The sequence below is a fragment of the Barbatula barbatula genome (assembly GCF_947034865.1).
Source record: "Barbatula barbatula genome assembly, chromosome: 8".
In the NCBI taxonomy this organism is placed as follows: Eukaryota; Metazoa; Chordata; class Actinopteri; order Cypriniformes; family Nemacheilidae; genus Barbatula; species Barbatula barbatula.
The window spans coordinates 15,499,674-15,516,409 of record NC_136771.1 but is presented as its reverse complement, the minus strand read 5'-3'; the positions used below and the strand labels follow the sequence as shown (position 1 = coordinate 15,516,409).

The 16,736-nt window shown below is 38.3% G+C and overlaps 1 protein-coding gene across 1 annotated transcript in view; it reads left to right on the top strand.

Moving 5' to 3' along the window:
- sugt1 (SGT1 homolog, MIS12 kinetochore complex assembly cochaperone) overlaps positions 1-4,676 on the top strand; it is a 36,582-nt gene extending 31,906 nt beyond the window's left edge. Inside the window, exons 10-13 of the mRNA XM_079463012.1 lie at positions 1,300-1,407; positions 2,796-2,886; positions 3,005-3,177; positions 4,211-4,676. Coding sequence (XP_079319138.1) covers positions 1,300-1,407; positions 2,796-2,886; positions 3,005-3,177; positions 4,211-4,312 — 474 coding nt within the window. The 3' untranslated portion in view covers positions 4,313-4,676. The remainder of the gene's footprint in view (positions 1-1,299; positions 1,408-2,795; positions 2,887-3,004; positions 3,178-4,210) is intronic.
- Positions 4,677-16,736: the final 12,060 nt, after the last annotated feature.

The following is a 16,736-nucleotide window of genomic DNA, read 5'->3' as shown; positions in this document are numbered from 1 at the left end:
TTTTTGACCAATTTGAGCCTGTGACCCTTTCCCTTTTACAGGACATTGTTGGTCAATTGAAGCCCTCAGGTTCTATTAAGGATGCTGTCCCTCCCCGACTATTTAAGGAGGTTTTCCCCACTGTAGGACCATCTAATTTATGAACCCTCAATCTCCACCCCTGCTAAGCTGTTTTTGACCAATTTGAGCCTGTGACCCTTTCCCTTTTACCGGACATTGTTGGTCAATTGAAGCCCTCAGGTTCTATTAAGGATGCTGTCCCTCCCCGACTATTTAAGGAGGTTTTCCCCACTGTAGGACCATCTGTTATTGCAGTAGTTAATAGCAGTCTGTCCTCAGGTGTGGTCCGGGAACATTTTAAACATGCAGTAGAACAACCTCTGATTAAAAAACCTGCTCTAGATCCTTCAGTCCTTGCTAATTTCAGGCCTATCTCTAAACTGCCTTTCCTTGCAAAATCCTGGAGAAGATTGTGCACAGTCAATTGATAGCCTTTTTGGAAGGTCAAAATTAGGGATGCACCGATACCACTTTTTAAGGATCGAGTACGATACCGATACTTTTTCCCTGGTACTCGCCGATACCGACTCCGATGCTAGGTTTTTTTTTGTTTGTGGCAATTTTCTAGGAACAACACAATGAGACTAATGAACATATCAGCATCTTTATTTTTAATAACTTCAACTCATATTATGAAAAAATAAATCAATCTTATGTGCTTATCAAAAATTTTCAAAGCTCAAAATTCACAGTGTCCAATAACCTCCAAAGGCCAAAACCGAGGACGTAAGCATGCAGATTGTCATGCGTGGGTCGTCATCCTTGATTTTGAAATATTTCCACACTCCTCAGCGCGAATGAAGAGTTAAGAGAGCGTGATTTACATGTTAAGTCAATGCAAAGACGCAATAGACCTACTTGCGTTATTCGCGCGAGTTGAAAAATCTGTCAGAGCCTGCTCTAGTAGGGACGTGATTATGACATAGGCAGTAATCTGAAACAACAATGAAGGACTGCGCCTCTGAAGGATCTGATGTTCCCAGACACGGCACCGTACGAGTCTACGTCTATCTTCAGCCTTCCATAGCACATTATGCCCAGCTACCTGCTCAACAAAATCCATGTCCGCCATTTCGCAACAAGACTGGAGCCGCCTGCCAGAAGCCCCTCCCATGATGCGTACAGCACTTTGGTCAGCTTTGGTTGTGTAAAGGAGCTTAATCAAATAAAGATGGATTGGATTGGAACCATATATGCCAATATGAGGAACTAATGCATTTTCTCCCTGTTGTGTTTTAGCTAACAGCTGTGGTGAAACTTCTATCAGGAGAAGATTACTGCCTAAACATGAATCTTCTGCATCCTGTTGTCCCAGAACAGAGCACGTACAGGATTCTTTCAACCAAGGTCTGCTTTTCCGGAATCTGCTGTTCCTGATTCCTTCATGTGATTTTTAGAGTTTGACACATAGGAAGACACAATTGATTATTTACTCATCTACGAGTCTGTTTCTGTAGTACACAGCGTTCACACGCATCTGATGGAAAGATAAACTGCTCTTTTTTTTGTCAATCTTGTGGATATTTCAGCAAAAAGTTTGCTTCAATTTAACAGCATTAAGTTAAAGAGGGAAAACTTTACACATTTATTTTAGATGTGTACATTATTTCTCCATCAATGCAGTCTAGAACGGATTTGGGTTTGGTTAAACTTCTCCGGTAATACAGTTAGGTCCCTAAATATTTGGACAGAACCCCATTTTGTTTTTATTTTAGCTGTGTACCAGAGTGTATTCGAGTTAAAGTTTAAATATGGATATTGTCTAAAACTTATTGAAAATTAAAGAAAATGTGCTTCTGTCCAAATATTTATGGACCTAACTTTATCTATGGTTTGACAAATTTTAGAACTGACATGTATGTGCATGAATCACAATCACATGCAGTGTCTAGCATGCAGTTAACAATGTTGTAAAACCACTGGTATTCCAATGTAGTTATACAAAATATTAACATATGCAGAATATTCTAATGATACATTTTGATAGGGTACTAACTAACACTAACATTATGTTGATCTTGCTTTTATTATCCATAACACAAATCGTTCCAAACAAACATTACTATACTGTATAACAAATGCAAAATGTTACCTTTATATAAATAAATATGACCAATTCCCAAAACAGCAGTATACAGTCGTATCTAGGGCAGACTGGTATTAAGAAAAACTATGCTGTTTATTATTAAAACGCATTCAAATGCTTTTTCTTTAGCTAGTCTTACTCATCTTGTTTTCTGACCAGAAATGTAAAAAGTGCACTCCATGCACTAACTGTTACGTTGCATGTACGAGGGTGCACCATGAGAGCAACGGGAGAATTTTAGGAGGACGGGAGAGGACTTGTGCGGTCGCAGACGTTGCACAGCCCCTTGCGACAGCACTGACTTTTACTGTCACACCACCAAAACACACAGTTCAGTGTGGGTGAATTTTTTCGTCCATACTCTGGACAATCTACATAAAATATACAAAATACAATAATATAAAAAAACAGCGGTTTAAAGTTTTGTAGCACAGGCCAAACAGTTGTAGCACAAGTATAAAACGTGTGTTATATTAGAAAAAATATATACACGTAAAAATTATTTGTGTGTAGTTTATCACATAAATGTCAGTTTGGGTAAATTAGGGCCATATAATTTAGTTTTTCCCAGGGGATTGCACATACTGGATTGTCATGGTTCTTGTGTTCAATTTCTCTTAAACTACTTTCTTCCACCTTTTTTGTTCAGATCGAGATCAAGATGAAGAAAACAGAGGCCATCCAATGGGAAAAACTGGAGGGAGAAGGGTCACTTTCTACTGTGAAGCACTTCACTCCCGGTCAGTGTCAAAAAACATACTTCACAAGCACAGTCAGGCAATTTTCTTTGTCATCTTACCAGTCTGTATGGTTGGCTGATTTTCACTTCATCTCCTGATTTTCCTTCTATATCCTTAGACCAGTACCCGTCGTCCTCCCACAACTCACGCAACTGGGACAAGGTGGTGGGTGAAATAAATGAGGAGGAAAAGAAAGAGAACCTGGAGGGGGATGCTGCACTAAACAAACTGTTTCATCAAATCTACTCCGATGGCTCTGATGAGGTCAAACGTGCAATGAACAAGTCCTTTGTAAGTATTTTTCTTTGAAAACTGCTCAGACTATATTTAGGACACAAGCAATTGTTTAAACATTTCCAACGGTCTTTAAGTTGATATTGTCATGTCTGCACAAATTTTGTGATATTTATCTGAGATTTACAATAACAGGTTCATTAATGGTTCGTGGATCTCTTGGTCAGTTGTTTTTTTAGTTTAATTGAACAAACAGGAGGGAAAAAACTGCCCCATTTTAAGAATCTCTACTGTAATATTATCGGAGGACTATTATTCTGTTGCATGTGTTCTTTGGTTGGCCAAACAGCAGAAGGGGGGTTTCATAATGCCCACGTGTGGAAAACGAGTATTCAAGCTGTTTATTTGTTTTTTTACACGTGAAGTTAAAAACGAAAAATTAGCTGAATTCTTGTTTTTCCCTTTTCTCGAATGACCGAAAAAACAGAAATGCTGCCTTATTTTCACTCCCGTTTGATAAATTTCAAATTGGAAAACAAATGACTAGAATATACTAGGGGTGTCCCTGACTATGGATTTACATAGTCAAATCACAATTGTTACGTCTTGCCTATACGTGTGTGAACTAGCAACAAAGTTACCTTTTATTTACTGCATGTAAAGGTGGAATGCAATTAAGCATCTTACCGTTTAAACAGTCAAAAAGTCCTATAAACCTTTTTTCCTGCACTCTGTGTCCTCTTGACGCACACGCTTGCGAAAATCTGCCTACAAACATTTTTTGTATCATGCAGTGCAAAGTTCAGTCTTAGTAATGGACTACGTGCATTTAAAGAGAAGGGGTTAATTCATATTTAAATGCTCAAATATTAAGCAAGTTAATGTTTGGATTCCATAAATTAATTAAACAAATATTAATATATTTAAAATTATGTTAATTTCGTGTTTTTTAAGTTGCCGTATTTCATGCAACAAACTTAAACACATTAATCCTAATAACAAACCGACATTAGGTTTATTAAACAAGTTCAGCATAGTGATACATTTTGTGTTATTATTTTAAACTGTTGATTTTTTTATTCTTCCACAGATGGAATCAGGCGGTACAGTCTTAAGCACTAATTGGACAGACGTTGGTAAAAGGAAAGTAGAAATGAACCCACCTGATGATGTAGAGTGGAAAAAGTATTAAAGGATCAATACTACCATCAGAGTCCCAATACTTTTCTCCATGTGATCTATTCACACTTGGGGCACCATTGACCCAGAATATTCCTGGACATGGATTCAAATACTGATCAAATAAAAAAATTTTTTGGTCTACAAAACTAGATAAGATTTTATACTTTTTGTTATAAGGTTTGTTTCAGTCATCTTTTCTGCAGAGATCAAAATGTTTTCCAACACAGAATTTTCTTTCAGAGATCCAGAATATATTAAGTTTTCACATCTAATACATGTACCTCAAAATATATTGTTATATTAGCTGAAGGTCATGCGGTTCTCTGAATATAAATATGATGCACATCCTGTAAATAAATAGATTTTGGTCTCTCATTGGCTGGCCTCTGCATTCATGACATAAATCAATACTGTTGCAGCCCGTCCTATAAAGTTCAATAGCATATTTATGAAGTTTGTTCTTTCCACTAACAAAACTTATATTAGACAAAACTATCATCTAGAGCCAAAATAACAAAACTAACCTGATCCCACAATAGCACATTTAAATGTATTTCATTCTAATTAATTTCTCTAGCACATTATTACTGTTGTCATACAGCTATAAGGACAACTCGCTGAAGAAGACATTTATATATGCAGTACAGGCACTTCTCTATTTCAATATTTATTGTACATTCACTTTTCTTGCGTAATGGCACGTCTCACATGTTGCCGGTACTTTGCCACTCCGAGTCAATCGTTAATGTATGGGTGATTCCTAGTAATAATATCACACTACATGGAGCACTTATCTGAAATCACAGCTGTCTGGAACACAGCATATTTTCCACATGGAACCTCTGAATTCTCATTTTGATCATTTCAGCCAATCAAACTGAAGAAGACAGAACTTTATTGTTGGCAGTCGGGAGCTAATGATGACTGTGTAGTGAGATGTGAGGAGGCAAACATATCGCCAACGGTTTTACAATAAAAATGATAAATGGTACAATTTCAGAGATACAAACTAATTATATGTTTCATATTCTGCTGTTTTAATTAAAAGCTTAAGTGATTTGTCACATAATTTAAGTCTTAACGTGTATTCGACTTAAGGGGTGGGTGGGATCTTAATGATGCTGGTGGCCTTGCTAGATCAACATGAAAGGAAAATGTCCTGGATGGAGGGGACAGGGACACCAATGATCTTTCAAGACGTGTTTAGTGTATGTTGTAGGGTCATGCGGTCTACCGCGCTTCAGTTCCTGTCCCAGACGGTGATGCAGCTGGTCAGCACACTCTCAGTGGAGCCCCTGTAGAATGTGGTGAGAATTGGTGGAGGAAGTGAAGTCACTGTCAGGGCTTCTTTGAGAGTGACATGGTGGTGGTTGTCCAGGTTGTCCGTGATGTGCACTCCCAGGTATTTAGTGCTACCGACTCCCTCCAAAGTCCATAACTTATTTTGATGACAGCAAATGAGACTATGATTCATATTTAGAATTGTAATACTGTTAGTTTCATGTGGTAATCTATTAAAAATTATTTGGAAACTGATGAGCAACACCTACTGTTCGTGACTGCACTTAACCAGGCAAAGCTTATTTCATGTCTGGCGGTTCGGATGGAACGAAGCAAAGGTCCGGACCGCGGTCCGCCTATATCATCTTAGGAAATGCTTCGAGTTTAGTTAATTGCATTGTAAACACAAAACTCTGCAGGTTCACTTTAGTTTGAAATGGTCTATTATTCTAAATAAGTTGTGTAGGCTACATTGACATTGGGACTTACCTCCCAGCAAACAATTGGACATTTTATGACCGTTGAAAAGACGTCAGTCCGACACGTCAGGGTTTAAAACTAGATCCAAAATAAATGAAAATTGAATGGACGTCATTGACATCAACTCGCCTCGATTTCCCTGTCTTTTCTGCTCCTCCCTGGACGTCCAAATTTGTCATCTTCTGGACGTTTATTATAAGATATGTTGCTGCCTCATTGAAGCATATATATAAGCCTGCGTTAATATAATCGCATACCCATTGTATAACATTGTGTAAAGGCAAGCAATTATGTCTAAAATTGACGTTATAAAAAGGTCCAAAATCTGTCCAGTCTGACCTGAACGTCTAGAAAATGTTTTAGTCACGTGTAAATCACAATAACACATTATTTGTGGACATAGGCAAAAAGAAGTGTTCTAATTTAGCACAGCATATTTTATAGTGAACATTACATCGTTGATTTTCCATTTGTTAAACAGCTACTATTCAAACAAGAAAATAAAAATAGTAGAATGTTAAGCAGCCATTGATTAGGTATGATGACAAAATTTCTAAACAGCCCTAAACTCATAATGGATCACATTTCTAGACAGAGCTGAAAATTCCCTTTACGACGACACCTGAATTGTGAAAATCAGTTGAGGATTGCGAAAGTTATGATATTTATAATAACTGGGAATATTTTAAAATAGTAAACATTAACTACAATAGAAGTCATGTGATCGAAAATGCTAATAATTAAATATAGAGGATGTTTTTTTTAGAACGACGCCTGCAGTACACTCGCTAATCACCTGCCACAAATGTGACTACCCAATTTCCCCGATTTAGTAAAATACTTTCTCCTCTATGGATTTCGATGAAATTTCGTCAGTACCAAGATAAAAGATATGTATTTATGTCCACATAATATTTTTCAGCAGTGTCCAAAGCTTAGATGAAGCCCGGCGATCCGTTGAAAGCCACGCAAATCTTCCGAAAGATGCAGTGATCTGAAATCACCTTAGAAATGAATTGCTGAAGTTTCCAACGCTGCAGGGGTTTGCACTCGATGTAGTTACCATCGTTTTCAGGAAAAACATACTTCCACCAGGCGACCAGAAGTAAATATTAAAAGACACGCACATTTCAGTACTACGCAGTTTGGAACACATTTTTGAGACAGAATGTTCGCCGGGATTGGTTGCCATGTCGTCATGCCTACATTGATCAAAAAAGAAAACAACAAAAGTTAAAAAGGATGTAATTACATTAGTTTACTCTCATTTTCTTGGTATCCGACCACCAGCTCTTCCAGGAGTTTGATCAATGTGTTCCACCATTGATGCATGGAAGTCAGAGCACTACCAATAGGCCCTTTTCACATGACGTCACGCATCTTGAGTTCTGCAGCGAAGCAGTGTATCGTAACTTCTACTAGCCTCGGAATGGAGTTTACAAAGTACCTAGCAAAGCTGCCACAAATATGGCTAGACGATGCACAACGTTTTGCAGACAAATGTTTGCTAAAGACAAGATTAAAGTTAGATAAATGATACAAATTATTCGTTGAACAGTACGTGCTTGTTTATGAAGGTAAATGTTTTGTTTTGTTCTTGCGTTAGCGGAGATGCTAGGATAAGTACTTGAGTAAGTGTTCTGTCAGTCAGTAACGTTACAAAATATGAACTTGCCTGATACTAAGACAAAAATAATCTTACTGATGTCTTGACCGCTCGTATTTTCAGCCACTGTGGTTAAATTCGAGAGCGACGGCAAAATTGAAGTAGTTCTTCTTCTTTGTTGCAAAACGGAAGTTATGAAACACTACTTTGCGAAAAGACTGAAGTTGAATGGCGTCATTGTTATAAGGGAATATTATAATGTCATTTATGTTTTTTGATAAGTTATAGCCTCGAAAAGCAAGAAAACTGGTTAAATGAAAAGTATCTTCAGAAAAAAACACTCTATGACTATTCAGTCAGATGCTGATTTGCTTGAGCTTTACCCAGCGAACACAATTTTTTTTTCAACTTTTAACAACGTTGCATTTTGGGTACAATTAGCTTATGTTACAGTACAACGTTTTTAAAATAAGACCCTGTATTAAAAAAAATGCAACCAAAATATAAAAAATGTAAACATACAAAAATACCAAAGTATATGTGTTTTGTAGTATAAAAACTTAAATATCACGTGTGTGTAAAACAAAAAAAAACAGACCAAACTGTAACGTTTGTAACACGTGTTATTTAGGTGTTATAATAACATTATCACCACTTTGCAATAAGACGTTCAAAAATCGTTGTGATAGTACCAAAATATAAATATAACTTGATTCCTTTAATTATAATTATTTATTATGATTACTGTATTATTATTGTTCAATGTTGAATATTGTGTTGAATATCCTTTGCAATACTTCTGTTATAGACGGTTTCATCTTAACAACATAAAAAAACTTTACTGCGCATGAGAACCGAGAAAACTTGGCTAAACTTTAGACCGACACCAAACTCAACCGCTAGATGTCATTGTACCATACGGTGTGTTTAAATGCATCAAAACTACAGGACCCATTCAACAAATTGTTAAAACTATATATATTTTAATATTTTTATACAATAAAACAATAATATAAAATTAATATTTACATAAATCAAATTAAATATAAATAGTTAAACATACAGTATATAGTTATTAGACACAGACCAAACATATGTATTTTTTAAGTAGTTTAACTTAAATATAAATAAAACAATAGTAGTAAAAAAGATAGTACAAAAATATCACCAGGCTAAATTCCAACGTTTGAGTTAATTCATTTAACGTTTAGTTTTAAATTAATGCATTCATCTATTTAAAAGAAACGCATAAGAATAATAACACATCAGCATAAGGCTTAGTTGAGTTAACCTGCACACACTGATAATATCAATAAAACCAAATCAATCACTCCTGTTTTTTATAAGGAGATATAGTTAACATTTAAATTAATATGATATAATATATATATATATATATTATATCAAAGATAGACCTAGTTAACATTACTATGTAAAGATTTTTTGTTAAATGTCTGTTGGACAGCTATGTTGCTGTTCGACCAGACATTGTCATTTTGGAAAAGCCTTTTTTGTCAATATTATAGACGTGGATAGTTCTCAAAGGAATCATGATGAGAATAAGCTGGTAGGTTTATGTCAAAACATAAAACTTTGCCTTATTGAATATACTGTACATGGATTGTGTGCCCAGTCAAACCTCAAAGGTGTCGATCTCTGCAGGGCTTGTATATGTTATGTTATGACTCAAAAAGTATCATGTGATCAGAAGGTTGCTGGTTCGAATCTCAGCAGGTCATGACTGAAGGGCCCTTGAGCAAGGGACCTTACCCCTGATTACTCTGCAGTAATGTGCCACTGCAAAAAACTACGTGTAAGTCGCTTTGGATAAAAGTGTCTGCCAAATGAATAAATGTAGACACAAATGTGCACGCAAACATACTAAATAATAATAGAATAATTTAATAAAAACTATTTTTTATTTCGGGTAAACTGAAAATACAGTGAAATTAAAATGCTAAAATATTAAATTTATTAATATTAAAAAATCAATATATAATGACAAAAAACAACCAATCAGCGCCACGTTTTTGTATCCATTAAAACATATATACTTTTTATTTACTTACTTTTCTAGGCTATAACTTATCAAAAAACATCAATGACATTATAGAAAGCAACCTCATTATGTTACTAGTTTGTTTTCTCCTTTGGAGAGATTGGTAAGTACACAAGTGAGGAAATGGCTTGGAGAGATGGCAAGATGCCTTAGCTCGATTCCCCTACAGCCCTATGTTGCTATCTCTCTTCCCATTTCAAGTCTATTGGAGGAATATAAATTCATCATACCAAGGTAAGAGATGACGCTCAAAGAATCCTGTAATCCCATGAGCACAACGCCCCACCCAATCTCCTCCCCTAATGAAATAAATGTAAATATGGTAATGAGTCCACTTTGGCAAAAGATAGCAGTAAAAAATGGCTAAAGCAAGCGGAAAGAAACAAAACTTTATGGAAAGTGAATTGGAGGTGCTACGGTGCTATCGGAGGTAGAAACTAGAAAAATGATTTCATTTGGAACTTTGTGCTCCGTAATTAATGTGGGAGAGTTTGGCTGGAGCCGTCAATGCAGTGGGATCTGAAAGTCTGTAAATGCACTGTAAATGACCTTAAAAAGGTCATTTACAGTGGTAAAGGGGTCGATGAACTTACACCCTTTGAGCAGAGAGTTGCCTCAATTATGGGTGACACTTTACTCTCTGGAGTAGTATCTGCTGCTGTGGGAGACTCTGATTTACTACAGGACTGCCACGAAGGTAACCAATTTCTCATTTGTTTTTACTTTGGTACATATAGCGTACCTATTTCATTGTCAAATGCATGCAATGTATTTGACCAAAAGTACACCAGAGATTTTACGTATCCATTGCATTTATGGCAAAGCGTGTGCCCCTTAAAAATGGAACAGACTCAAATAACAGTTAAAATGTGCCTGTGTTTATGGTGCAACAGGAGTTTATTACTCCTATGGTGCAACAGCCGAAACATCCACCAGTGCTGACGCCGTCCGTCTGGCCGCGTCTTGACGCATGCTGTTTTGGAGTCACAACAGCAAATCGTTATGGCCATCGGAGAAATTAATAGTCACCTGAAAAATATCACTGACGCATTCATTAAAGGAATTGGTCAAAAAATTATCTTTGTCTCTGATTACCATTTATATTGTTGCAATCACATGTTGACGGGCCTGAATTACTTGTTGGTTGGGCTACACATACATTGGTCCTGGGTCAGGGTTAGGTTAGGGTTAACCAAGTGGTATGCCATGCCTGTGCGCGACATTGTACAGCACACCACAGGCCAGCACAATGCGGCACACCTTGTCAGGGCGGTAGAACAGCATCCCCCCAGTCCTGTCAAGGCAGCGCCATCGACATTTCAGGTGCCTAATCGCCCACACTACAACTGACCAAGTGCAAGAATGGGCATCATTGTATCTGCGCTCTCGTCAGTTTGTGGGTTGGTGAGGGGGGTTAAAAGCCACGTCTTTAGTGGATAACCGCGGTCTCCTGAAGGGTTATTCAATAATTAAATGCAAAATATATATATATATAATACAATTAGATAAAGCATAACTTTAAATACATCACTTACCAAGAATCCACCCATCACGCACCCTGTCACCTTGGATTCTCATCCCAACCATGCTGTTTGTAAGGATGTATGAATCATGAGTTGAACCAGGCCACCTTGCTACAATATTTGTTAGGCGCATTTGTGAATCACGTATTATATGCACATTTATTGAATGAAAATGTTTACGATTCACATATGCAAATTCTTCTTCAGATGGCGCCTTTATAGCAATGTGTGTGCAGTCGATCGCTCCGATTACATTGCATGGCTCCTCGATGTCTCTCTCTCTAAGAGTAAGAGTCGCCAACGGACAAAAACAATGAGAACTGTACGTACGCCAGACATGAAATTGGCTTGGAGGAACGCACATTCTCGCGTTCATTTCACCGTTAGTACATCGGTGAGCGTGAAAGCTGGCGTACGCAAAGTTTTGTGCGTACGCAATGTTGATACATGAGGCCCCATGACTTTACCATTGAAAATTTTAACGGCACCTTCTCAAAAACGCTAGACACAGTTGCTCCTCTGTGCTTAAAGAAGATCAAAAATGACAGCCCAACACCATCGTATAATGAACAAAGTCAGGCTCTAAAGAAAGCGGCATGGAAAATTACTTTATGAAATACCTCTAATTTAGTTTTCTTAAAGTTTATTAAAGCATGGAAGGATAGTATTAGAAAATACTGGAAAGCCCTAAAAACGTCTAGATCCGCATAACTTTCATCACTAACAGCAGAAAACCAGCACAACCCAACACAGTGGCTAAATTAACCAAAAATAAATCCTGTGCCTAAAGCATATAAGGTGGCTGTTCTTCTTTGTCAAAAAACCAACCCGACCCTAGAGAACTAGTTAATTACAGACCTATATCGAATCTACCTCTTATATCTAAAGTTCTGGAAAAAGTCTCAACTCAATTATGTTCCTTCCTCCAAAGGAATGACATCAATGAATATTTCCAGTCTGGATTTAGAGCACATCACAGTGCAGAGTTACAAATGATCTACTTTTGGCGTCTGACCAAGGTTGTATCTCCTTATTGGTGCTGCTAGACCTTAGGGCTGCATTCGACACCATTGACCACAGCACACTCCAACATCGATTCAAAAATAACATCAGCATTAAGGGAATAGCTTTGAAATGGATTACAGAAAGTTTTCAATATGCAGCAATAAACAATGAGGTGTCACGCAAATCACAAGTCCAGTACACTGTACCACAGGGCTCAGCCTTAGGGCCTTATGCTTTACATTTATTCATTTGGCAGACGCTTTTATCCAAAGCTTTATGCATTATACATGCTACCTCTAGGTCCAGGAGATATAATAAAGCGAATAGGGATTAAATAACATTTATCATAATGAACATTTTCAAATTATAACCTGCAAGTTGAAGGATGTACTGTTACTCCAACAAACACAGTAAAAGATCTAGGAGTTATATTAGACAGCAACCTGCCATTTCGAAATCACATCTCAAATGTCACAAAAACCTTTTTCCACCTTAAAAATGTTGCCAATTTACAAAATATTCTATGTGTTGCTGATGCAGAGAAGCTTATAAAGTGAAAGTGACCTGTTTGTCAGTTATGGTGAACCATACCTGAAATGTGACCTCTGCATTTAACCCATCCAGAGAGTAGTGAACACACGCACAGCAAGTCGTGAACACACGTACACCCAGAGCAGTGGGCAGCTATCACTGCAGCGCCCGGGGAGCAAGTAGGGGTAAGGTGCCTTGCTCAAGGGCACCTCAGTCGTTACCTGCCAGCCCTGAGAATCGAACTGGCAACTTTCTGGTCACGAGTCCGACTCTCTAACCAGTAGGCCACGACTGCCTAATGTGCACATGCATTTGTGACCTCAAGACTTGACTATTGTAATGTACTTCGTAGTGGTTGTCCTGCATCATCAGTAAACTACTGTTAGTTCAGAATCCAGCTGCCAGAGTTCTAACCAGGTCCAGAAAATACGATCACATAACCCCAATGTTATCAACCCTTCACTTGCCCCGTATGATATGATGATACCTGTATCGTATTGACTTTAAAGTTATTTTAATCACTTATAAACCCTTAAAGTGTTTAGCCCTTACCTACCTAACAGAGCTTCTATCACACTACAACCCATCACGCTCTCTAAGATCTCAAAACTCAGGACTTTTGATAATACCTAGAATAACAAAATCCACCAAAGTGGGTCGAGCTTTCTCATATGTAGCACCTAAACTCTGGAATAGCCTTCACAATACTATTCGAGGATCAGACACACTCGCCCAATTTAAATCTAGATTAAAGACACATCTTTTCAGCCAACCATTCACTTAATGCAAAATATGCAAAATAAACCACCGGGAGACTGCATTTATTCGATATTATTTACTAGAATAATTTAACTTGTTATATAAACACCATGTACTGTGCTGTGTTTGACCTTTTTTGTGTTTTTCGTTTCTTTTCCTTATTTTCCCCGTAAAGCTGCTTTGGAACAATGCACATTGTGAAAAGCGCTATATAAATAAAATGTAATTGAATGCTAGAGATTTGAGACAATTCAGGCAGATTATAAAGAAACACACCTTTTGTAGTTGAAGTTATTGTTCTACCATATTTGCAACATTAATTTGCAGCCATAGGCCAGTGAAGCAAACATAATACCAAATAATGATCCGAAATATCTTCACTCTGAAGGATTTTGAAGAGGATTTTGAGAGATTATTTTATGTTTGCTAATCTGGGGGACAGACACGGCCTCTATTTTAAGATGTTTGGGAGAAGGGATTATCGCATGTTGTGCATTCTGTGTATTCTGCGACGTGAGATGGCAAGCAGACCGTTGGTTATGCCATTCTGTCTGCTCCCTGACCTGGGCCCCAGTGAGTCAAGTTTTACAATTAAGACTATGTGCCATATTTCTAGACAGTAGAAAAGCACCAGCCCAGGAGGGGTGGAGACCATTACTTTCAACAGGTCAGGTCTGCCCTCAAAACTCTTCCAGTTATTTATAAAAACTATATCATTCTGCAGGCACCACTCAGACAACCAGCCATTTAGATATGATAATCTGCTATGTATCTCATCCATCCTGCCTTGTAAACAGGGAGGGGGCAAGAGAATATTACAGTGTCTGACATTGTGCTTACGAGCTCACACACATCTTTACTATTATCTTTTGTCATCTCCGATCGACGGAGTCGAACATCATTTGTGCCGACGTGAATAACAATCTAATTGAATTTACGATTAGCCTTAGCCAGCACATTTAAATTTAACTCTATGTCACTCCGGCTCCCGGTAAACATTTGACTATGGTGGCTGCTGCCTCTGTTAACGTTCCGAACAATAGAATTGTTGGTGCTAGAGGTCAGAGGAGAATGGGCCGACTGATTCAAGCTGATAGAAGAGCAACTTTGACTGAAATATCCACTCGTTACAACCGAGGTATGCAGCAAAGCATTTGTGAAGCCACAACACGCACAACCTTGAGGCGGATGGGCTACAACAGCAGAAGACCCCACCGGGTACCACTCATCTCCACTACAAATAGGAAAAAGAGGCTACAATTTGCACGAGCTCACCAAATATGGACAGTTGAAGACTGGAAAAATGTTGCCTGGTCTGATGAGTCTCGATGTCTGTTGAGACATTCAGATGGTAGAGTCAGAATTTGGCGTATACAGAATGAGAACATGGATCCATCCTGCCTTGTTACCACTGTGCAGGCTGGTTGTGGTGTAATGGTGTGGGGGATGTTTTGTTGGCACACTTAAGGCCCCTTAGTGCCAATTGGGCATTGTTTAAATGCCACGGCCTACCTGAGCATTGTTTCTGACCATGTCCATCCCTTTATGACCACCATGTACTCATCCTCTGATGGCTACTTCCAGCAGGATAATGCACCATATCACAAAGCTCGAATCATTTCAAATTGGTTTCATGAACATGACAATGAGTTCACTGTACTAAATTGGCCCCCACAGTCACCAGATCTCAACCCAATAGAGCATCTTTGGGACGTGGTGGAATGGGAGCTTTGTGCCCTGGATGTGCATCCCACAAATCTCCATCAACTGCAAGATGCTTTCCTATCAATATGGGCCAACATTTGTAAAGAATGCTTTCAGCACCTTGTTGAATTAATGCCACATAGAAATAAGGCAGTTCTGAAGGTGAAAGGGGATCAAACACAGTATTAGTATGGTGTTCCCAATAATCCTTTAGGTGAGTGTATAGCAGTGTCGTTTCTTAAATGGATGTGACCAAATTACCCGAAAAGCTGATTGTCCTTATATGTACTCAAGTCAAGTCAAGTCAGCTTTATTTATATAGCGCGTTTTACAATTTTCATTGTTTCAAAGCAGCTGTACAAGTAAACATTGACTATAAGTAAAACATAAAAGGTTATGGAAGTCAAAACACAGGTCAAATATCAGACACACAATAAATTCCTATATGCAGTGTTAATTAAATAAGACTATCAAATTCTAGCAGCCCCCCAGCCAGGCAAACAGTGCCAAACAGGATGCAAACGGTGGCGAGGAACCCAAAACTCCATTGGAAGAGAATAAAAAACCTCAGAGGGAAACCAGGCCTAGCCAGGGGATTCCAGTTCCCCTCTGGCAAAAGCTGCAGCCTCTGCACAACCTCGACAATGCTTGCACAACAAGGCAAAATGAAAAAATAATTAGATTTAAGATTATCATTAATAATTTTGTAGAGTCGCCACGTCCTTTGTCCAGCTCTATCATCACAGCATTTGTCAGGTCTGGGTATGAACTGCATCCTGCCCGCTCTAGTAACCTTGGAACAATGAGTCAAGACTGGCTGAGAGTAGAGTACTGTTCTACACTCTTTGATGCAACAAATGCATCAGTTGTTATTGGAAGTGTTCCTGGTTCCGGTTGATCTAAATAGTGCAGCCTAAACCTTCGGAACTGACAGAGGTAGAGTGTGTCTACCTCCCGGACAGTGCGTGTTAGACTGTTCCAAAGTTTAGGCGCTAGATAGGAAAAGGATCTGCCGCCTGCACTTGATTTTGAAATTCTAGGTATTACCAACTGACTTGACGCCTGAGAGTGTAGTGCACGTGATGGACTGTAATACGTGAGAAGTTCTCTCAAGAAGTGAGGAGCTAAACCATCAGAGCTTTATAGGTAATAAGCAAGATTTTAAAGTTAATGCGATGCTGTATAGGTAACCAGTGCAAGGTTGACAGAACCTTTATCTTTTGTGATCTCCGATTGACAGAGTCGAACATCATTTGTGCCGACGTGAATAACAATCTTATATGTACTATATGTGCAAATGTGTCTAAGCATGCATAGTATGTATGAATGGTTACTGACCATATCTGTCATTTTCTGGGCATGGGGAGTATCGTCCATCGTCGTGTTAGGGTGCGAGTTCTAAGCCTACTTGACGAAGGCAAAGGTGCCTTATAGCAGTGATTTTCAACCAGTGGGCCGCGGCCCTTTGGTGGGCCTCGGAGCGCCA